Raw genomic sequence first — 24,008 nt, 5'->3', positions numbered from 1 at the left:
TTTTACGTATGGTAACATAATATTACTCCATTTTAAATAAACCCTAGAAATTCACTGGCAAAATTAAGGCCAATGTAATGTTACCATTAGGTGAAAATTCCATGAAAATGTATTCATAAAATCTTTTTGGCATGCGTGGTGGGAGGTTGTCCATAGGGCCAGGTCTAAGATCAGAACCTGTGGCCACTGAGCCCCCCGCCCAGGCAGCCAACCCCATGGTGCGCACAGCCCTTGGTTGTGCACAGCAGGGCATTGGTCAAAGGGCATGGCCTGCGGCCAGGCCCTATGACCAACCAGATCAGAGAGTGACCCACAGCAGGGGCAGGATGCAGAACTGAGGGAAAGCATTGTAGTGAATCTATCAGAGCATATACTCACGAGGAATGAGGAGAGAGTCCTCAATAAGGGGCTTGGTGTTGTCCCTACTCCAACACATGACTCCTTCAAATGCAGGATTGAGTTCCATGAGACGATGAGAAAAATTTAACTGAAAAAATTCTTTAAAAACAGAAAACCTGATGAGGCCGTATCTTTTGGAACTGACCTTAGGAGACCATCCACATTCTGCCCTCGGGCCACCTCCATCGGGCCTGAAGTAGCAGTATTCGAATCCTTGGTTTTACAAGATATAGAAAGAATTGAGAATATGCAGAACAAGGTCAAATACAAGAACATGACCAAAGATGATTGAGAGGCTGTCAAGAGCCTACAGAATATTAGTTTGCTGACAATTAAGTCAGCAGATAAGGGTGGGCTGTTGTCCTCCTTAACTCTAAAGACTATGACGCTGAAGTCATGCGCCTATTGGGGGTGCGAACCAATTATCAACCTCTGAGTCGCGATCCTTCGGAAGATCTGCTTAAAACTATACGCGAAATGGTGGGTAAAGCCAAGGATAATAACTGGATCACAGTTAAGGAGGCGGAGTTCTTGGTGAATAACAACCCCAGAACTCCGTCTTTTTACATACTTCCCAAGATCCACAAGCCCACCCGTCCCCCTCCTGGACGCCCAATTGTTTCGGGGATCCAGTCTGTCTTAGAGACCCTCTCGCAGTATGCAGATTTTCTTCTGCGAGAGTCGGTAGTGAATCAAAAATCATTTGTTAAAGACACCAGCGAAATTCTTAGCATCCTGGATAACATGCAGTACGATCCTACTAATGAGTTCTTTGTCATGATTGACAACGAGTCACTTTACACCTGTATCCCCCAGGACGCTACGCTGGTGGCAGCAGCCCGCGCCCTGGGGGAGCAGGAATGGTTTTATGATACTACTCAAGCATTTGTACTGCAATGTATCGAACTTGCCCTGACTAGAAACTACTTTAGTTACAAGGACCAACTTTACCTCCAGATCTCTGGTACTTCGATGGGGGCTACTATGGCCCCCAGCCTGGCCTGTATTTATGTTGGGCAATTTGAGGAGCACGTCATCTACCCCACCAGCAATCCCTTCCAGAGCAACCTTCTGCTCTGGAAGAGGTATATAGATGACGTGCTGTGCATCTGGTCAGGTACGGAGGAAGATTTGCTGAGTTTCTTAAAATGGCTTAATGACCAAGATTCAAATTTAAAGTTCACTTGGACTTATAATAGGCACAAGGCAGTGTACCTTGACCTCGACACAGAATTTAAAAATGACGTCATTAACATCTGTGTACACCAGAAGCCCACTGATAGGAACTCTCTGCTCCTGTATGACTCATTTCACCCCCGGGCATTGAGAGATAATCTCCCTGTAGGACAGTTTTTGAGGTACAGGCGTAATTGTTCTTCCACAAATGCTTTTCTGGATCAGTGGCAGGAGATCACCAACAAATTGGTGAATCGAAACTACCCAAATAAAGTGGTCAGACAAGCTAAAAAAAGAGCCGTCAACACACCACGCAGTGCTCTTCTTGAGAAAAATGTGAGGAATAGAGAGGACTGCGTTCCAGTCGTGATGACTTATGATCCAATGGCAACAAAGATTAGACAATCTATAAGAAAGCACTGGTCTCTTCTATCTAATAACGAATTTCAAATGCCACCTCCGAGATTTGCGCTCAAGAGAGCGTGTAATCTCAAGGATAAACTTGTACATACCCGTGAGCCCGTGGATAGAACATCAAGTGTTTCCACCATTCCTAATGGACACTCTTCTTGTGGCTCTTGTTCAGTGTGCCCCCTCACCAAGAAGAGTACCAGCGTCATGTTAGCATCTGGCAGAGAATGGTTTCTTAATCAATTTAGCAACTGTAACACAACCCATGTGGTGTATAGATTAACTTGTCAATGTGGCCTGCAATATTTTGGACTTACTTCACGTAAAATCAATGTCAGGGTGCAAGGACATCTAAGCACCATAAGGGCAGGTAAACTTACGACAAAATTGGTGCAGCATTGTTTCAATGAAAAACATTCCTTTACTTGGACTGTCCTAGAAAAGGTGAAGGGGACCCCACAAAATATTGAGAATGTTCTGCTATCCAAAGAAGCACGTTGGATCTATAGAGAGAAGACTGATCACCTGGGGCTCAATGAAATTATTGAGTGGAACAGGATAAGACTCTAACGTGGTATGTCTTTGTTTTCTTTGCTCTTTGGTATCACCAGGGCTCTGGTGAACTATATATCTGGCCCCCACAGTACTTCGAATTTCTGTAAGTGACTATTTTACACTCAGTCCTGATACACTTAGTTATATGTACCTAGGTTTGCACTTTTTACGCCTTCCATTCGATACAGACATGAAACACCTCTGTTAACCAATGTGTATGGCATGGTAGCGATCAATTGAACGGAGGGGTGTTGTGCATGACAGTGTATATATATAGACTGAGTTCTGCATAGACTGTATATTCTAGTGGGGAATTCGTGCCATGACTAGTTTCTTAAGTGGATTTCCACTGTATTGTGGCATTTTCTGATAAATGTTGCCATTTCGCCTAAATAGGTCCTCAGCAGTGTCACTTGTGACTAGCCGAAGATGGCCGCCACGCTTTTGAGTTCTGCATAGACTATATATTCTAGTGGGGAATTCGTGCCATGACTAGTTTCTTAAGTGGATTTCCACTGTATTGTGGCATTTTCTGATAAATGTTGCCATTCCGCCTAAATAGGGCCTCAGCAGTGTCACTTGTGACTAGCCTAAGATGGCCGCCACGCTTTTGGGCACCGCACCACGTGTCTTTCACGCAGCAGCGTCGGAGCCTTCAACAAACTTTCTTTAGTAAGGCAGAATGGCACGGAGACATGAGAACGAGACAAGGCGCTCGTCCTGAGACGTAACGGTGAGATGTAGATTATCGGATTTGTGAGGCTATGAAAGTCTGTGTTTATATATGTGACTGGTCTGTGAAGACGGAAGCGCGAATTCATCACGCTCCGTGTTCGAGTGCATCAATATGATTGTTTCACGATGTATTGGCATTTGGATAGCAACGCACTAGGAACTTTGTTACAACAGTACTGACCTAGATAAATCTCGGCAGTGCCACTTGAGAGCAGCTGTGTATATCGTGATCTCAAGATTTTTGTCTTGCCTTCTGTACTTCATAGATCATCCCACGTTAGAGCTAAAAGCTAAGTTGATACACGGGGTGGAACCCAGATAGGCTGACCCTGTTGCTTGTAAATGAAATAGTAGACAGTAATTTGTCAATTGATTTACAACTTATTCATGAACATCTGGATAATGCTGACATCACTGTGCGTTTGTTCCTGTGCCCCTAGATTGATGTTCACAGTCGTTGTGATTACGGAGACTCACTTTTGGAGAACTTTTTTACCCTCTTGGAACCCCTGGCAGCTGGTATGAGTAAAGCAGGCTGCTTAAGGGTAATCAATGTTGACACAACACTATACATATAGGGCCAGATGCATCAAGCATCCATTTTGCGATTCCTTATTAGCGAAAAATAAGGAATCGCTAATAAGGAATGGCAAAATGGAATGCATCAAGCAATCACTACCAAAATAGAGATTCCTTAGAATTCCTTAATTGCGACTCGCAAATTGCGAGTCGCAATTAATGAATACCTCCCCATTCATTCCTATGGGCCTAGAGGCCCATAGGAATGAATAGGAAGACAATCTCAATTTGCGAATCGCAATTAGCGATTCGCAAATTGAGATTGGGAGTTCAAGGGTGCAGGGGTGTCCAAAGGACACCCTGTTACACCCCTGAATGTGATCTGTGCACATATGTTGCGCACACACATGCCCTTAGGGCATGTGTGTGCGCAACATGAAACTTTGAAAAATGCACAAAAGTGCTTTTTTCTAAGTTTTTGCAAATTACCATGAAGTTGTACTTCGTGGTAATTTGCGTGCCCTATTAGCGAATTCGCTATTTTTGATACTTTCAAGCATTGCATTTAAGGAATCTCAATTTGAGATTCCTTAAATGCAAACAATCGCAATTTAGCGAATTCTCTATTTGCGATTTTTGCATTTGGGATGATGCATCCCAAATGCAAAAATTGCACTCGCAAAGGGCCAGATTCTCAGAATCTGGCCCTTTTGCGAGCGCATTTCGCTTGATGCATCTGGCCCATAGCTTTTAAGGGTGGCTTACAGGTTTTGAATTTCTCTATTGTGCCTCTTTTTTTGACAGTTGACATAGAACAAGTGTCCAATAGTGGTGTGGCAGCAAATTGTGCGGCCCTGAGGAATCTGCCAAAATCCTTACGGCAGAGAAACATATCGGCAATAGGTAATGGTGTGCATGAATAGCTACCAGCCCTTTTAATTCAACAGTGCACACCCATTTTCTATGAATAAATTTGCGGAGAGGTGCGCCTGCTGATTTTAAGCACTTTTGATTGTCACAAGCAGATCCTTTCTGCTACCACTGTTTCATGCACTTTTTTGTTTGTTGTTTTGGACACATTTTCTTTTGAATCGAATGACGACCAATGATGAGACAGGGGCCCTGTCTGGAGATTACATACCAGTTGCCCCGATGGTGGTGTTTCCGTGAGGTGTTATTCGGTTCTTCACATTTTTTCTGAGTAGAACTCTGCCTGTTTCTAACCTTATTTGGTGGATACCTGGTACTGATTATGGTTTCAGACAGTTGTCTGCTTTTGTTCTGTGTGACTGTCAAAGAACTGTTGGCCAATAGGTTTCCCTTTATTTTTAAAGACTTTGGACGTAGTGCAGTAAAACATCCCCTAAACAAAATAAAATATAAAGGGGAGGATAACAGTTATCAGTACTAATTGACTGTTCCGTTATAAAATTAACTGACATAATTCACGTCCTTAAGACAAGGCTTTTGTTGTTGATCAGTTTTTGAGTGGAGGGCAACCCTGCTCGTTCTTTCCCTCTGAGCTCCCTTTTTTGATAGACCTATGACCAACCAACCAGGAGGCAACCAGCCCCCACATTGTGCATGGCCTTCAGCCATTTTCAGCAGGGATTGCCACAAGGCCTGGCTTTCAGCCAGACCCTGTTGCCAACTCACTCAAAGAGAGCCAACATCCCCTATGACCAAAACATATTATGGGGAGGGTGTGTGCAGCCCCCATCTCCAAGCCTTAATAGCCACAGGGGACCCCATCCCTTGAGGCCAAATTACATTAAAACGGGGGAGTGGGGAATATGGGCCCTGAACATGCCCGTTGTGGCCCCAGGGAACCCATCCTCTGGGGCATCTCTAAATTATAGGAACGCATATTAAGGAGAGGAAGGCCTTCTGCCCCCTCTCCGAAACCATATTACATCCCAGGACCTCATCCCCATGGCCCAAATAGAACTAAAAAGGGGAGGGTGCCCCCCCTCCCACAACTTCATAGGCCCTGGATACCCGGTCCCCCAGATCTGTATGTTATTTAAAAGAGGAGGGGGACCCGTTGCCATCTCCTTGTGCCTTCTCGGGCCCCGTGGTCCCCAATCCTCCCATGAGGGGATGGTGTCCCTAGGGCCTTTTTAAGTATTGAGGACAGGGGCCGTGCAGCATATTATCATGAAATGTGCCAGAAATAAAGATTATGGACTGGAAATGATCCTTTTGGGATTATCATTCAAATCTGTTGAGTAGTTTACTGTAATAAGGGACAAAAACTTAGTGATATCTTGGGCCACTGTATACTCAGGTACATAGTGATGAGAATAATGACAAAAAACTATATTATTGGCTAATGAAAACACTTGCAAAATAAAAAGGGTGCCATATTGTTTAGATCATATTTTGACTGGGTTGTAGGTTCTATGTGCTTATTACAATATTTTAAGCTCTAGGAAGACATGAGTTACTTTACAATATGTTGTACAGGTGGGTGAAATTAAACTGCTTATATATATTTTTAAAATCAAAGTACTGCGGTATGTCTCTCAAAAGTACTGTTGTACTTTTCAAATCTTAAAAATAAATAATAATAAGGGATGCAAGTAGAGGGGTGCATTTTATAACACACTACACTACTCTATGCAACTGCACTCTATGCCACTGCACTCTTTGCCACTGCACTCTGCTCTATTCCACTCTATGTCAATGCACTCTACACCACTCAGCTCTAAACTGCATCACTTTAATCTACACTCCTCTACTCTACTCTGCATTTCTCTGCTGTACACCAATGAACTCTACACCATTGCATTGTAACTGGTCCCATAGTTGTTAATGAAAGGCTAGGGCCTACTTTAAGTGTAGCTCAGACATTTAGATTAGCTAACTGTTGAAAGTAATCACCAATGAAACGAGATAAGGTTTCAGTTACTTTTTTATTGGCCATCCACTCTCCTCAACCGCAAGTGAATCACCAACATTCTAAGGTAGGCTCTCAAGGGGGAGTCCAAAGGAAAACAGGGGGAAGGGGTGGGCAGGGAAGTACCAAAAGGGAAGGAAAAGAAGATTACAACACCAACATATTGGTAAGAGCACATAGAGGACCCTGAAAAGAGGCTTTTTTGTCCTCTTACTTACCTACTTGTGAGCTCCCTCTGAATATGATTTGTGATCAATTCTGATGTTCTGGTCCCAAGTATGCCAAATTGCGACATTACTTCACCTATTTTACATTGTTTATATTGTTTCTTGTTTTCAGGACTTTTTAGGAGCCCTACCACCGTTTGGTGTGGTTTTTTGTATTACAATTTTATGCCACTTAGCACTTTACTGCCATATGGTGCTTTTTTTAAATATATTTATTTTTATGTGATTTGTTCTTACTTTCTAATATTTGCACTCTATGTTCAACGGAAATGAGACAGTGAATTATGTGCGTGTGCTGCCCAGTTGTTCTTTTCGTTTTTTTTCTGTACTTTTATGACCTTGCGGACGATATATTTAAGATTTCACTCGGACAAAACCAGTGAAATTCAGCAGTTATACTTACATGAGCTAATTATAACTCACATATTATGTCGCCCAGCCTTATACTTTTTAAAGTTATTATCTGAACCCTTCACCTGTCATTACCTCGCCTCATTTTTTTGGAGCGCTCTGCAAAGATGGAACCTACACTTATGATGTGTGATAATGTAAAAAGATCTTAATTGCTATGTTTTTATTGTTCCATTTGAATGAATGTGCCTATTACTATGAAGTATGAGTGGTATAAAGTGTCATGACTGACTGACCTCACATAATATATCACTCATGACATGGTCAGTGTATCACTTATGACATCTAAAATGACATCACTGATGATATCATCCAGTGATTGTGAGTGCTTTATAAAACTTTTGTGTTAAACGTATATACTAAGGTACCACAAAAATAAAACTAGTGTACTTTGTGCACTATTAATGAGTGATTCCTTTTTTAATCATAGCTTATCTGAGTCACTGTGTGACTGTGTGTATCTGTGTGTGTATGGGTGCCTAGTGACTATACAGGTGTGTGAGTGGGTGCCTGATTGACCATACAGGTGGGTAACTGGTTGTGTGAGTGGCTGCATTGGTGTATAAGTGGGTATCTGAGTAGCTGTGTGGGTGACTTAGTGGCTGTGTGAATGGCTGTGTCAGTGGCTGTTTGGGTGGGTGAGTGAGTGGCTGTGTGAGTGGCTGTATGGGTGAGTGAGTGGTGTTTCAATGATTGTATGGGGGTTCACTGACAAAATATCAACCCCCAAAATATCGTCCCAAAAAAATATTGTGACATAAATATCGATGTCAAAAATATTGTCCGTCTATACTTATCATGTAAATGACAAAAATATTTTTTTTAAAGTTGGTTATCACTAATATCGTTGAATAAAATATTGTTTTTTAAAATATATTTACTTTTAAATAGTAAACAGTAAATATATTAAAAAATAACTAATATAATACAAATTAATTGTATTTAAATATTTTAAAATAAATATAACAATTAGACTTAGTTTAAAAACCTAAAACACACATATATAGTAATATTTATATATATATATATATATTTATGAAAATAGCAAAGCGCTCCAGCGCTAGTAGGAGAGCTCACCACGGCATTCCACCATCCGGTTTGACTTTAGCACCCAAGTAACTTCATCTCCTCCCTCCATACGTTGCAGAAGTCCGACGCGTTTCGGGGCTGGAAACGCCCCTTCTTCATGGACAAAACATCAGCTTACACTTTGTTCACCTTGCGTGATTCAAATGCATTTTATTTGAACCGATTACGCCCTAAGTGGGCGTGGTTACTGGAAGGTCGAGTCGCCAGGCATGCTGGTTACTGCAGTCCTTGAAGGTGAATAAATATGCTCCTTGAGTAGGCAGTGTAATCTGGTGCATAGCATTAAGTCATTTTGTTTAGAACCTTGAGTAGGTGTTATGTACACATAATTAAAAATAATATTAAACTAGCAATTCAAATTAATATTATACTTTAGAAATCCTTTTTAAATCTAGTAATATAACAAATATATATACATATATAAATGCAATAACATAAAACATTAAAAAACAAAACAATTTAATTGCAAGTGAAAAACTAAAAAACAAAAAAATACACTTTACTAAGAATATATTACATATTATAAACATTAATCATTATAAATATTATAATTTTAAATACACAAAAACATAATAATTTAAATGTAAACAATATACAGTAAACTATACAATATTCCAATTAATATGTATATTATTTCCACTAAAAGTTATACAAGAGTAGCCAAACTGTTGAACTCAGGAAGGGTAAAATATACTAGTCCCACTCCATTCAGTGCAATACTAGAGATATTTTTGGATTGCGGAAGGGTAAAACTTTCTATTCCCACTCCAGTCAGTGCAAAAATAGGGAAAGTATTGAAATAGTGAGGGATAAAAGTTACTATTACCACTTCAGTAGGGAAAGTGTTGGATTGAAGAGGAGTAAAATATACTCAAGTCATTGCAACATTAGAAATAGATTCATTCACTTCAATAAAATAATTTTTTTCAGAAACATACTAAATAACACAAAATATAAATATGTAAAGATAAAAAAATGGTAATATACTTGGATAAAAATGTATTATTTATTACAATTTTTAATACATATCATAAATTTCCTAACAAAAACGCCCCCGTAACCTTTGTTTTTTTTCATTGAATGTGTAAGAATTTTTATTTCATTTCCCAACATGTAACCACTGACCTTTGACACCGAAGGGCCGATTTCAATGTCGGGCGGAATTCCTTCCACCCGACACCTACTCGGTCCTAGGACCAACTAACACCTGGTTGGCAGACCCACCCGCCTAATTAGGATTAGACCGAACTGTGTTCCATCGCATTCCTGCATTTCACTATGAGAGCATGCATTATGGCCGTAAACCAGCTGTAATGCATGTTCCCATAGGAAAATGGGAGGTGTGGTTCATCCCTGTACCCCTCAAGGTGCCTGCCATGGGGTGCAGGAATCAACAGTGGAGCACATAGGTTCCCCCTCAGACCCCCAACCGGAGGTCGCATTTCCAAGGGGGCCCTGCTGTGGGCCCCCAAACATGCTTTCCGAAACCATGACGGAAACCGGGCATCATAATCTCAAGGGTGGAAAGGCCCACCCTTGAGATTACTAGCTTGCTTCCGGCTGGCTGACGGGCTCCTTGAGCACGTCGTAAGTCAGACGGAATGACCAGCCAGCAGTTTACTTTCCGACTGTCTAGATCTTAACTAGGCAGTTGGAATGTAAACCGAGCGGTCCATTACGATGCGGCCCTCAAAGCTCTGACCATCGGTCGGAGCCTTTATGGGCCACATCATAATTGGCCCTCAAGTGTGTGCGTGAGTACACGAGTGTCACAGTGGGTGTATGAGTGTCTGAAGTAAGTGGGTGTGAGAGAGAATGAGTGGAGTTGTAAGTGTGTATATGAGTGTTTGCGTGGGTCTATGAGTGAGTGTGTGAGTCTCTCATAGGGGTAGGTGGGAAACTATGCTCCGCCAGTGGAGTTTGCGGTCTTTTGCCACTCCGCACTATGCTTGGAACATGGAGTTCGGCAAAAGCTCAGCCAACCACCGACAAAGTGGAGTTTACTGGTGCGCTCACCCCTAAACGTCATCCCCTAACCAGTAGTGCACCAAGAATCCCTGTTAAAGAGTGGTTGAGAAAGGGGGTAAGGCCTCCGACGAGGTCTAAACAATCTCACTGTAGGGGAATTAGTTGTGGCAACAATAGGGGGTTCTTGTCCCCTAACATCCCTCAGCAGCCAAGTGGACTTTATCCTCCAACCATTAGTGCATCAGGAGGTCCCTTTGCAGAGTGGTTGAGAAAGGGGGTGTCTGAACAATCCCGCTGTGGGGGTCCTACTTGTGGCAACAATTGAGGTTCTTGGCCCCCAAAGACCCTCAGCAGCCAAGGGCAATTCATTCCCCAAATAGTAGTGTGCGAGGAGGCCCTTTTGCAGACTGGTTGTGAAAGGGTGGGCCTAAACCAAACAGAAAAGAAACAAGTCTTGTGGAAACGCTTATATAGTATTGGTCTCTTTGTCAGGACCCAACAATTGGAAACAAAATTCATAAGAATGAATGCGAATTTTTATAACGCACCAGAGAAGGACACACGAAATATACACCTGAAATATACACCTGAATACTCTGGCCTCTTTTTTAGAAGACTATAAGTCAATACAAAATGCTATATTCGATATAATCCTAATGGGAGATTTTAACATACACCCCTGTGTCTGGGATTGTCTGGCTAAACACCACATAGGCCCACCTGGCTCAATCTCCACTCACTTCGAACACTCGCCTCAAGGTGAGTTGTTGGAAGAACTCCTTGCAAATATTAACTTATATGAGGTTGAGGGAAGTGGAGTGGAAGAAAGGGCTCCGACTTTTATAGGTAGAGAGGCAGAGACTATAATTGATTATATTTTTGTCTCCCCTGGCATACTATATGTGGGTTCCTCCGTTGAGGTCACAAATTCGGCCTTCAGCGACCACAACCCTCTGATTCTGTCCTTACACAAGGGGGGGATGCAAATAATCAGAAGGAAAAGGAGGGAAGCACTTACGATAAACTTATCCCAAAAGACCAGGGGAGGAGGCTTAACTGGGCCAAGGTGGTCCCAGACACTTTCTTGCAGGAGTTAAAGCATAAAGTAAAAGAGGACATGGTAATATGCCTAGACAACCTGGCGGATGGGAAAGAGGTCATAAATTCTTTCACCAATATCTGCACTCAAGTTAGAATTAATCTGAAGTGTAACAAGAAGGATAGTCCAGAACAGCCAAGGTGGTTTGATGAGAAGTGCTCTAAAGCCCATAAAGAACTATTGCTTGTACTAAAACAAAAACCAAGAAATCGGAAGCTAATGGCAGTACTTAGAAAAAATTATAAACTTGCCATGGCGAATCGCAGAAAATGCATAAAAAACGAAGCATGGGAAAACCTTATGTCTATTGATGTACTTAAGGACAGTTCAAAATTTTGGGCTGTAATCAACCACCCTTACTTTTCTGATACTAATAACACGGTGCTGGACTCTGTGATCCCTGACGAGACATGGGTCGCCCACTTCAGCAAAATATGCAATAGTGCGGAGGAATATACCACACTGGCAAACCCCTTAGAAAATGATGTAGCTCCACTTTCGCATTTTAATGAGGAGGAGGTACAAAAGGCTATTGTTGAGATGACGAAAAATAAGGCTCCAGGCCCTGACGGGGTGCCCGCAGACCTTTTTAGGACCCCCTTGGAGTTTTGGACTAAAATACTTACAAATGTCTTCAACTCCACAACTACTTTGGGGTTCCCTTTGTCTTGGGCCATATCAGTTATAATACCTGTTTTTAAAAAAAGGCTCAAGAACTGACCCTGCCTGTTACAGGCCGATCTCGCTGATTGACTCTGCCGTTAAAATCTTGGGCAGAGTCATTCTGCAGAGACTGGGTGAACATTTGGAAAAGGGGAGGGTCATTTCTGATTTACAATACAGGTTCAGGGCCAAAAGGGGTACTCTCGACCAATGCCTCAACCTCCACATGTTAGTTAGTAAATACACCTTGGCTAAGGAGGGTTTGTTATATATGGCCTTTATGGACCTATCATCGGCCTTTGATTTGGTCAATCGTACCAAACTCTGGCCGATTTTAATCAACATAGGGATAGACCCACCTTTGGTAAACTATTTAGCGGCACTGCATCAAGATCTGCGTGCCTCTATTAGAACCAATAGAGAGGGGGGAACAACTAGTTTTTTTAGATCAAAACGAGGCGTAAGGCAGGGGTGCATTTTGGCACCCCTCCTATTCACTCTATATATAAATTCCCTTGAATCAGTCTTGAAGGGGTCCACACCAGACGTCCCACGCGAGGGGTAGTACATGGTGCCGGTGCTCCTCTACGCGGATGACGCGGTACTGCTGGCCCGCACCGGGGTAGGGCTGCAGAGACTCTTGGACGAATTTGGGGTATTCATGTCCTCCCTGGATGTACAGATAAATAACAAAAAATCACATGTCATGGTTGCAGGGAAACGCCCAAAAACTGTAAAGCTAAGAACATTTTTATGCAATGGCGAAGAAATCTCTAGGGTCCCGGTTTTTACCTACTTGGGCGTCTTATTTGACGAAAGGGGCACTTGGAGGCCACAATTAGCTGTCACCAGATCAACTTCTGCTCTACTGAGCTTTGCGAAACGTTTGGGCTCGCGCCCAGTAAAAGCATTGTTGACAGTTTACAAGTCAAAAAGCCTCTCAATAGCAAAGTATGGTGCTTCCCTATGGGGTTATCTTCCACAAAGCAAAATCCAGGTGGCGGAAAACAAGTTCCTTAGATCCTTGCTAGTGGTCCCCCAATCAACTCCAGTACTCTTAGTCCATACAGAGCTAGGCCTTGGATTAATCAGTGACCAATTACAGCTGGCACCTCTGACCTGTTGGGCCAGGACTTGGCTGAACCCCGAAATTAGTTTAAACCATTCCATCTTAAAAGACTGTATGGCAGTGGATAAAGTTAACAAAATCCCATGGTTGGTTTACATTAAAAACACCTTTTGTAAACTGGGGAGGCCAGAACTATATTTCGCCCCGAGTACCATCAAGAAGGGTGATGCGTTGTGGATTAAGAATAACTTCTTGGGACGTGTGGAGATGGAACGGGAGGAAGTAGAGGTCCAAAAACCGGGAGTCCGAGCGAATTACATACTTCAGACTACCCCTAAATTGGAACCCTACCTGATTATTGTGACCCGTCCCTTCCACCGTAACCTCCTTGTGAGATTCAGACTTAATATCATTCAGTATTCTTTGGGGAATTATCCAGTATGGGGAAAATCAGATCCATCTATTCCCTGTAGCTGTGATAATTTCTCCGAACAGTCACTAATGCACTTTATTATGTTTTGTGGCCATTATGAGGAATGTAGGAAACAGTTTTTATTGCCTATTTTGAGAGAAGCAGGGTTTACACAAGTCCGTCCCGCTCTCCGTTACCTACAACTCCTGAGTAGTACCAAAGTAATATTTGGGGTCGCAAGCTTTTTGGTCGCTGCTATGCGTATTAGGTCTAAAAAATTGAAGTTAAATGCTCCATGACATGTATCAATTTGTTATTATTCATTAGTTTTACCGATGAAATACTCTATCCTATGTAAATATATGAAATTGTTCTCCTTATTGCTCCTTTTTAAATGTAAATTGTTTTTATCTACGAATTATTTTTTACATGAAATGCTGTTTTTATATATATATGATGGAAATGCTTTTATGATTTTAATTAATCGAATAAAGCTTGTTTTGACTTGACTTGACTTGAATGAGGGTCAAACACCAGGTTTTCGCATGTAGAGAAGATTTATAAGTCAATCTTGATCAGTACATATGATAATAGCCAGTCAACACGTGTTTCGTCACACCGCGAAGGAGATGTGACTCATCAGGGCTGGGAAGGACATGAGGGAAAAACAAAAAACAAATCAAAATAAAAATAAAATTAGATAAAAGGGGCAAACTAAACTTCCATCAAAATAAATGAGTGACTCTGTGAAATGGGAGATCACCTATGTGGATGTAGAGACTCTATGGTGCGTCAAGACATATTAGTGTGATGCAATAACCATAGAAACCAAAGCATTGTGTGAGGTGCAACGGTGGTAAGTCAAAAAACATAAGAATCTTGATTTGTCTAGAAGAGCGTAGCATGTGGTTCGGAAGGCTAGATGTATAGGCGAAGTACCGTGGTTCATCCTAAGAGAAGACAACATTCTTATGCATATATAATGTGTGACATATGTGGAGTGAATTTGTGGTTGTGAGGTACTATCAGCAAAACATCGTACCTTACATTAAATAGTCTTGATAAGCAAAATAGTATCTGTTAAATATGATAATTGTGCGGCAGAAGGCATCAAAATGTCAAATAGCATGTCATATGTTAAAGCTCGAACGTTTCGAATTGGGAAAGGAAAACAAAAAGATATACATGGCAGAGCACACAGTGGAGTCTGGCAGGTAAGAGCCTATCATTACATAGTAGAAAACAGCGTTACGATCGCTGATTTGAGATCTAACCATCAAAGAATAAACAAAATATAATCATGAAATAATGGTATGTAAGACAGTAAAAAAATAAGTAAAAATCGACAGAACTGAAGGCATTAGTGTGCCGTGACTTCATCAAGTTAAAGTGAGAAACAAGTCTAAATGTATGACACGCTGATACCGACAATTAGAGTAGGAGTAGTTTGATGGCGATTTAAGAGTCGTTCATGGCAACAGGCTTAAATTCTGTACAGTGTGTGACACCCACCAGAAAAGCAGATGAGTGGTATAAACATAGATTGACTCAGCGCGCAAATTACGCTAGAAAAACATGAATCGAAAAAGGAAGAGAAATAGAAATGCGTATAGAACTCTTGGGTTGTGAATGCTTAAAGGCGAGGCCGGAAGAGGCGCAAGGTTGAAGACAGTAGAAAGTGCCAGGTGAATGGCGAGGGTGATGTATAAAGAGGGAATTCAGACACTTATATAATGGGCGTATAGGTTTGTTAAATACCTGTGGATCCTTTAATAATAATCTGTATCTGTAAAACATGATTAAGAAAGAAAGGGCCTAAGTTAGGAAGGGCGGACGCATAATAAAACCGGTGTCTAAGCGAAAGATGAAGGTAATGCTTACCGCGGTGGCGGTTCAATCGTTACAGCCGGCCAAGTGTAAACACCGTTGGGGAAACATGAGTTAAAAGTTCAAAAGAACATGGGACCCATGTTCTTTTGAACTTTTAACTCATGTCTATTTCATGTGATTTTTAATGTTTTTAACGAAATGTTTAATGTACTATATGTATATTTTTTAATGATTGGTTATCACTGTGATAAAATGTTTACATTTGAATAAATACAAAGTATATATATATTTTTCCAAAAAACTACTCTCTGGTTTTCCATTTTTTATCTTGTTTTTGATACTATGTAAACTGTGCCATTGTGGTTTAAACTTGTAACTCTTGGTGGTCTAATGACTATATTTGTTGGCCTATGTTATGTAACTCAGCCCCTTGCATCTTATACGATTGTGTGATTGGTATTGCAAAACACCAAAAACTTACTTGGTACCATTATTCCACTCCTTACCAATTTAATGGTGAACCCGTGGGACAATTTTTGCTTACTCTATATCTCCCCTGTCCCAAAACTGACAGAGAAGGGGGCCTCCTTTTACTTTCGGGAATTTAGATATAGACAGCCTCTTTCTGTTCGTTGCTGACCTTTTTTTTCTGCCTCTTTATGCTCATTTATGACCTTTATTCTGCCTCTTCCTGCTCATTTTGCAAGTTTATTTTACCTCTTTCTTCTCATTGCTGACCATTATTTTGCCTCTTGCTACTTGTTTCTCACTTTTATTTTGCCTCATGCTGCTGGTTTCTGACCTCTATTTTGCTTCTTTCTGCTAGTTTCTCGCCTTCATTTTAGCTCTTTCTGCTAATTTCTGAACTTTATTTTTACTTTTCTTGCTCATTTCTGACCTTTATTCTGCCTATTTCTGTGAGTTTCTCACCTTTATTTTTCCCCTTTCTGCTCATTGCTGACATTTATTGTGCCTCTTTCTGCTCTTTTTACACCTTTTTTGCCTCTTTCAGCTAATTGCTGACCTCTATTTCTCATCTTTCTGCTCATTGCTGACCTTTATTCTGCCTTTCCTGCTCATTTCCGACCTTCATTTCACCTGTTTCTGCTTGTTTCTCACCTTTATTCTGTCTCTTTCTGCATGTTTCTCACCTTTATTTTGACTTTCTGCTCTTTGCAGACCTCTTTTTGCCTCTTTATGCACCTTGCTGACTTTTATTCTGTCTCTTGCTGCAAATTTCTCACCTTTATCTGGCCTCTTTCTTCTCTTTGCTAACCTTTATTCTGCCTCTTTCTGCCGTTTGCTGCCCTTTATTCTGCCTCAAACTGGGTTGCTGATCTTTATTGTGCCTCTTTCTGCTTGTTTCTCCCATTTATTTTGACTATTTCTGCTCATTGCTGACCTTTTTTTTGCTTCATGCTGTTTGTTTCTCACCTTTATTGTGCCTCTTTCTGCTCATTTCTCACCTTAATTTTGCATCTTCTGCTCATTGCTGACTATTATTTTGCCTCTTTCTGCTCTTTGCTGACCTTTATTCTGCCTCTTTCAGCTTGTTTCTCACTTTTATTCTGCCTCTGTTTGCTTCTTTCTCACCTTTATTCTGCCTCTTTCTAGTAATTTCTCACCTTTATTTTGCCTCTTTCTGCTCTTCCCCAGGACAACCGGGGAGCATCAAGGCCCCTGCGGTTCCAGTCGGCTCCCCACCTCCTGTGGGAACTGGCATTGCTGCTGCTCAGAGGGAGCGGCTGGAAAAGCAACTCCCTCCATTCAGGAGCAATCAATTAATCTAGTTTCCTGCCCACATGTATGCCTGTGGACAGGGAGAGAGATACTTTAACTGGCCCTGCCCGCTGGAAGCGGAGTGTTTGCTTTAGCTTGGCGGGAGTGTAAAAGCTCCCATCAAGCTAAAGCAATCAGCTATGTTGCAGGAGCCGGCCTGGGGGGTGGTGGTGGTCCCCAGGGCCATGTATGGCTCCTGGACGAGGGTCACACTGCCTTCCTCCTTTGTAGTTTATCAGTCAGCACTGTGGAGGTGGTGGTCCCTGGGACTCTATATGTCCTGGAAGATGGGCTGGGCAGCCTCCTCCCACTTTTAAAATGGTATTTTCACCCTGAGGAGATGGCTTTCCCTGGGGCCCATGGCGGGGTCTGTGTCGCCCCTGTTACACAATATAAGCCACGGGGGAATGGTGGTTCCTGAGGCATAAAAATGCTAAAGGAGGGGGGCCAGTGTACCCCCTCCTTTCAATGTTATATAAACACACATTCCCCTTGGACCTGGCCCATCTGGGGCAATAATCTAAACAAGCATAGGAGCCTGAACTTGTTTTTTCAAAACAAAATTTGCTGCAAATTTCCTGCATTTTTTTCAGCAGTTATAGTTATGTAAGGAACGTATAATGTATGCCCTATCTATTACTCATGTCCCCTCCATACACAATTTTTTCAATAGTAATTTTATTGCAAATGTTGCAGTTTTATTATCAATTATGTCATAGAAGATGTCATGACTGATGTGGGGAACTTAGTAGTGCATGGTGCGGATGCAAGTTATAGTTACCTTAGGGCACAAGTTATAGTTTCTTGACATAACTATAACCATAAGAGCTGACTTTCTAAAGTTTTATGTGTGTAAAATCTGAACCTAAGTATAATGTACCTGTAACCTTTGTTTTTTTAGTGAATTTCTATTTTTTTTTAAATGTAAAGTAATATTTATTTACCGTACAATCGGGCGAGCATGGTGGAACTTTGGCTGTAGGGGTTGGCTACCCTCCACATGCTGTCAACCCCACACTGTGCATGACCTTTGGCCGTACACAGTAGCAGGTTGGCCACAAGGCCTGGCCTGCTTCCAAGCCCTGTGGCCAAACTCCCAAGGCAACCAATCCATTGGCCCCTCCCCAGGCCACTCTCGGCACCAGCGATCCCATTACCCAGGGCCTGGTGCATTTTTTAGGTGCAGGGGGCACACCTCCCTTTCTGGGCTGCTTTTGGCCCCAGGGACCCAATACCCCAATGTTGGACAACATATTGCAGGGGGAGGGCGAACAAGACCCTGCCACTCTGATTTAGGGCCCAGGGACCCCATTCTCAACCTTATTTAATGGAGCATGGTTGGCTGCCCCCTACCCAGGCCAATTATTTGCCTTGGGGACACTATCTCCTAGGGCCCAGCACATTTTGTGGCAGAGGAGGCAAGTACATGACTGGGTGTGTCAGTCTGTGAGTGGGTAAATGAGTGTTTTGTGGTATATGTGAGTGGCTGTATGGGTGTGTAAGGGGCTGTTTTGGTGTGTAAGTGAGTGGATGTATGAGTGCATGTGTGAGCAGCTGTGTGTGTGTTTCTGAGTGGGTGTGTGAGTGGGTTTGTATGTCTGTGAGGGAGTGTGTGAGTAGCTTTATGGATGTGTGGGTGTGTGTGAGTATGTGTGTAGGTGTGTGAGAGGATGTATGAGTGGGAATGTGAGTGGCTGTATGGGTATGTAAGAAGATATATGAGTGGTGGTGTGGGTATGTCAGGGGGTGTTAGTAGGATCGTGAGTGGATGTGTGAGTGGGTATGTGAGTAGCTGTGTGGGACTGTGTGGGGCTGTGTGGAGCCACAGATTCACAGAGGAATTCACATGAGGTCTGTGCTGAGCACAGTGGTGGACCAACATTCAAAGTTATTTTTGCTTGTTTCATGAACTATAGAAATGTATGGCTTGCTATTTAAATGTTAATTTATCAATTATGAATTAAACATATTAAAGATCTAATAAGACAGAGTACTCCTGAGCCTTGGGCACATATATATAATTTTTTTATGTTCTATACCTGTGGGTGATCTGATAAGGGTGATGGCGCTAGTTGGAAATACACAGTCGTTAGTATTGGTAATTTCTAAGTGCAGTGCTATAAGGTAGGGAGATTCATCCCACTCCCCAAGTTTTAATCAGAAGATCAATGGTCAAACAAGTTCCATATCCCACGTTCATGCTTATTATATATTACAGATATATCAGAAGTTATTTGAGAAGACAATCGTGTGAGGTTATTCATAACTTTATACGATAAAAGTCTTTCAAAAATCAGTTTTCTTCAATTCGATTCTTTATTCTTTAGCCTCAGAGCCAACACGTGTTCGTCGCTGTAGGTGTAATCCAATGACTTTGTCAGGGCTGTCTTAATTTGTTGAAGGCAAATCAAATCTTGTGTCCGGTTATACTTCCTTCCCGGTCCATCATCTAATAAAGCGACAATGTACCCTTCAGTATGAGTCACTAGTGTCAAGTCATCAATTCATAGGAATGTTGCAGCTAAGTATGCAGCACCACTACAACTGTGTTCAGTCCCTGAATTCTGTTTTGCATCTTCAAGTCAGCTAGAAGTCTTCCTATGCAGAGGGGCACATTGTCACTTTAGTAGATGATGGACTGGGACAAAAGTATAACGGGACACAAAATTTGATTTGCCTTCAACAAATTAAGACAGCCCTGACAAAGTCGCAGGATTACACCTACAGCGATGAAACACATGCTGGCTCTGATGCTAAAAAATAAAGAATTGACTTGAAGGAAATTTATAAATGACCTCACGCGATTGTCTTCTAAAATAACTACCAATATATCAGTATTATGTAATAAGCATGTGCTTAGGGTATAGAACTTATATAGTTTTTTAAGATGTTTTGCTAGCAATATACTGAAAGGTTAGATGGGATATATTTCTTGTATTAGATCTCCTGAGTATGCCTGGCCTTGAATAATTGCCTGGGCCTATGTACCTTCAACACATTGGGTCAAGAAGACATCAGAACAAGGAGGTAAAGAGCCAAGAATACAAATAGTAAATTTGATGGAAAGTGCAGACAGAACACTAAGGAAGAGAGGGACATTGTTACAGGAAAACCCACTGACCGGAAGACACAGGCACGGAAAGCCACATGCTAAGTGAGTCACATAGCCATAATGAACTTTATATAAGTGTACAGTCAAAATATAAATTTTGCAAACCCCTACAACTGAAACTGGATCAGCCGGTATGTTTAACTCATCAGTTACTCTGTTTTCTATTAACACTTTTCTCTCCTTTTTGTTGCTGACAAAATTCAAGTAAATGATGAGATGAGGAAAATACATTTTTATAATGAGTCATATAAAGTACAAAACTGTTGTGGACATGATTCTACTACTTACGTTAGACATTATGGAATCAATGAGAGTATCAGAAAAGACTGATCCTGAAGCAAATAGCCGTGTTCTGAAAAGTTTCCTATTGGCGCACTCAGGATCAGCACCGCACATATTTAGGAAGTGCACATTGGAACAATTTTCTGCAAGAAAAATATTAAACAATTCCTTTTTTAACCTCTTTAACATCAACACTCACTAAAGCCTGACATTACTTTGACCCTGGTAAAAAATCATCATCATTCCCTGAGATCCGCTACCTCTGTCTACTCGAGCGGCAGCTTTCTCAACGTGGACTGGTAGATTCTTATCGTGAGCAGTCGTGAGCATACGTGACCACTCGCAATGAGAAACCTGCCCTACCCGCGTTGAGAATCTAGCCGGGAGGTTTATTTTCCATGCTCGCGATCAGCAACTTGATGTTGCTGATCACGAACGAGGAAAAAGTCTCATCGGGATGTCACTTTGCTCACTCGCGGTCGCCAACTTGATGTTGAGGACCGCGAGCAAGCAAAAAATTACCACAAGGCTACGCGTGTTTGCCCTGTGCTACGTGCAATTCGCATAGTGCCAAGTAGCGCAAACTTGACTAAACTACACAAGCATAGCGTAGTACTTCGCCCAGGGTGAGAACAGTAAGCTGACACATGGGCACCATGATGGAAGGGGGCCGTAGGCACTAGTCACTACCATGTGATGGTGCTTATGCGGACAAACCATGGATGTGCTGTACATTAGGAATAAGGCACATTCTACCCCTTCACGTGGATGCAGATCAGCGCAGCCATATTACATCCACTGCTGCCCAGTGGCAACAAATGAGACCCTGTGTGTTCATTCAATAGTGTCAAAGACCCTCACAAATGCAACAAGTCTTAAAATGATGTATCCAAACACCCTGTTGATACAAGACAATACCTGTTCTTACCTGTGTGTCCTCATTTAAATCCCATGTAAATGAGGCATGGGATGTATCCCAGACCTCTGAAATTGAAAATGTTGTTATATATGAACCTCATAAGATCATGTCTATCATGCCACATTATATCACTCATATACACACATCACATCCTATGTGCACACCGTTTTCTTGCGCAAAATCCACTATATCATTCATCCAAGGGAACAGGCAGTGCAGCAAGGGGCAGCTTCATGCACAAACTACATCTCCCATGACAGCCACCCACACAGTTCTCATGGGAATAATGCACCTGTCTTGAAGCATGCTGCACAGGATCTACCAGCGCAGCCACAAAACCCTGGATACTGAATCATGTGGAGAATATAGCCTGTACTGTGTACAAGCAGTTTGGCACTGTAGTGTAGTTAGTTTAACAGTTGCACTGTACAGCACACAAATAACACATATCTCTAACCCGTTGTGTACTGTCACCATAGTGGACTCTCTGCACTGTCATGTGTACACTATCATGTTCCATATTGATAACCACTCACTATCATTCCCATGGTATTACATTTTGAACCACATTGACTCCAGCTTTCAATGACAAATATGTGTAACTGCAGTATGCCACATTACCTGCTCCTGTTATATGTTTTAAAATTAGAAAGGTAACAGTTCAGGAATGGCAATAGTAGCCAATAATAGACACAATAGATGGATGTTAGACATGTCTTTCTGTTCAATGGCCATTTGACTCTCCTTACTGTTGAAAACACTTCACCTGCATGACATTGGCACTCACCAGTGTGACAGATAGTAAGTGCATTACATAGAACAACATACCTGTATGTGTAGCACAGTGTCAGTCATTTCCATTCCCTACTTGTGTGTATGCTACACAATGTCATAGCATGTCTTTTACAGTAAGCAAGGTGTATGAATCAATCAGGACATATAACTGAGTGGACATGAATGTTGAGTCATACTTTGTCATGACTCTTAATTAATTGTACACCTCCTTTCTTTACAACAGACCAAGGATATGGTCTGCTGCTGTGGGTCATGGCTCCTCCGAAAAACCCACGAAAAGAAACCCATCGGACCTAGCATCATGCCCTATGCAGCACTAGGTCTATCATTGAGCTGACATTTGGAGTTTTAAAATCCGACTTCTGGAGCCTTGACATATATGGGGCAGATTGCTATACTCACCACCTATGGTGTGCAAAATAATATTGGAGTGCTGCATATTGCACAAAATATGTGTGAGGACAGATGTGCCATGGGCTGATTTCAATGGAGAGCAGGAACTGCCAGACGATGAGGAGGGGGAAGATGAGGAGCCTCACTGAATGACACCATCAGTTGCCACAACATGTTGAAGGGGCACCATCATCAACAATTGCTTCACACAAGCAGTAGTGAGGTATATGATATCACACAATGGTGACAGGTTTAACATTGTTAACCTATATGTAAATAAATGTACGAGCACTACCACTGGGCATTTTGATTCCATTTTTTCAGTAAAAACCTACAAATTCACATTTGACCTGCAACTAATAGTCACACTTATAATGTATATAGCTATATGTAACAAACAGTATTGAACATTATCTGGTACAAATGAAATAGTGTGCATGCCAACTACCTGATAGTCCTTCATAGCCAGCCACAATCAACATAGTGCAATGTGATAACGTGGATAGTATGCAATGACTGTGTGTTTGTCTCTCCTGCTGCTAGCCATTTGTACTCCCTTACACGTGTGGACCATAGCAGAGAACACTCATAGTATGATGACTTTGAAGTGTTCCACATAGTATGTGCCTGGGAACAAAGGCCCAAAACGACAGTCTACATATGCTACATCAATAACTGTAGCCACATGCCAAATCCATTAGGTGATCTCAAATCACACATACCAATGTTACATACCATACTCTGCCAGTGCAACAGTGTTGCATTATATCACCCACTGCTATGCACAAGCAACACTGCCTTGATGTGGAGTGTAGGGGTGGTGTGATTTACACAGCCTTTCGATCAGCAATATGTAGGAGGCCACACAAAGGCATGCATGGTGATCTACCATTGCACAATCAGCATGATTAAGGATCACAGTGGCCACAAATGAGGACACTGTAACTTTCCTGTGGGGTATGGCTCTTGAATATGAATGGCAAATACTCAAACAATCAAATGGCGCCATCCATACATCCCCCTCCAGATGGGAACAGCCAATCGCTGCACACTCCCAAATTTCCCCACAGGATGATGCCTCCACTGTGGAAATGGGCTGTTTGGCAGCAGGCTGAGCTGTCGTAGATGTGGGTGCACTCACCCATGGCATTGGAAGTCTATTGCATCCCTGGAGGTAGCTAATACAATGTTAATGGGTGCTAAGATTAATTTAGCACACAGGAAACCTCTGGTAAGGTGCGTCCTTGTGCTACCAGAATGATTGGG

The 24,008-nt window shown here is 41.9% G+C and overlaps 1 protein-coding gene across 1 annotated transcript in view; it reads right to left on the bottom strand.

The window, feature by feature from the left end:
• LOC147683337 (calcium-activated potassium channel subunit alpha-1-like) overlaps positions 1-24,008 on the bottom strand; it is a 799,658-nt gene that overhangs the window by 165,485 nt on the left and 610,165 nt on the right. Inside the window, exon 19 of the mRNA XM_086942523.1 lies at positions 20,642-20,778. Coding sequence (XP_086798649.1) covers positions 20,642-20,778 — 137 coding nt within the window. The remainder of the gene's footprint in view (positions 1-20,641; positions 20,779-24,008) is intronic.

Source organism: Lissotriton vulgaris, chromosome 11, assembly GCF_964263255.1.
Source record: "Lissotriton vulgaris chromosome 11, aLisVul1.2, whole genome shotgun sequence".
Taxonomy (NCBI): Eukaryota; Metazoa; Chordata; class Amphibia; order Caudata; family Salamandridae; genus Lissotriton; species Lissotriton vulgaris.
Note: the sequence above shows the minus strand (reverse complement) of the source record. Positions and strands in the feature narration are given on the sequence as shown.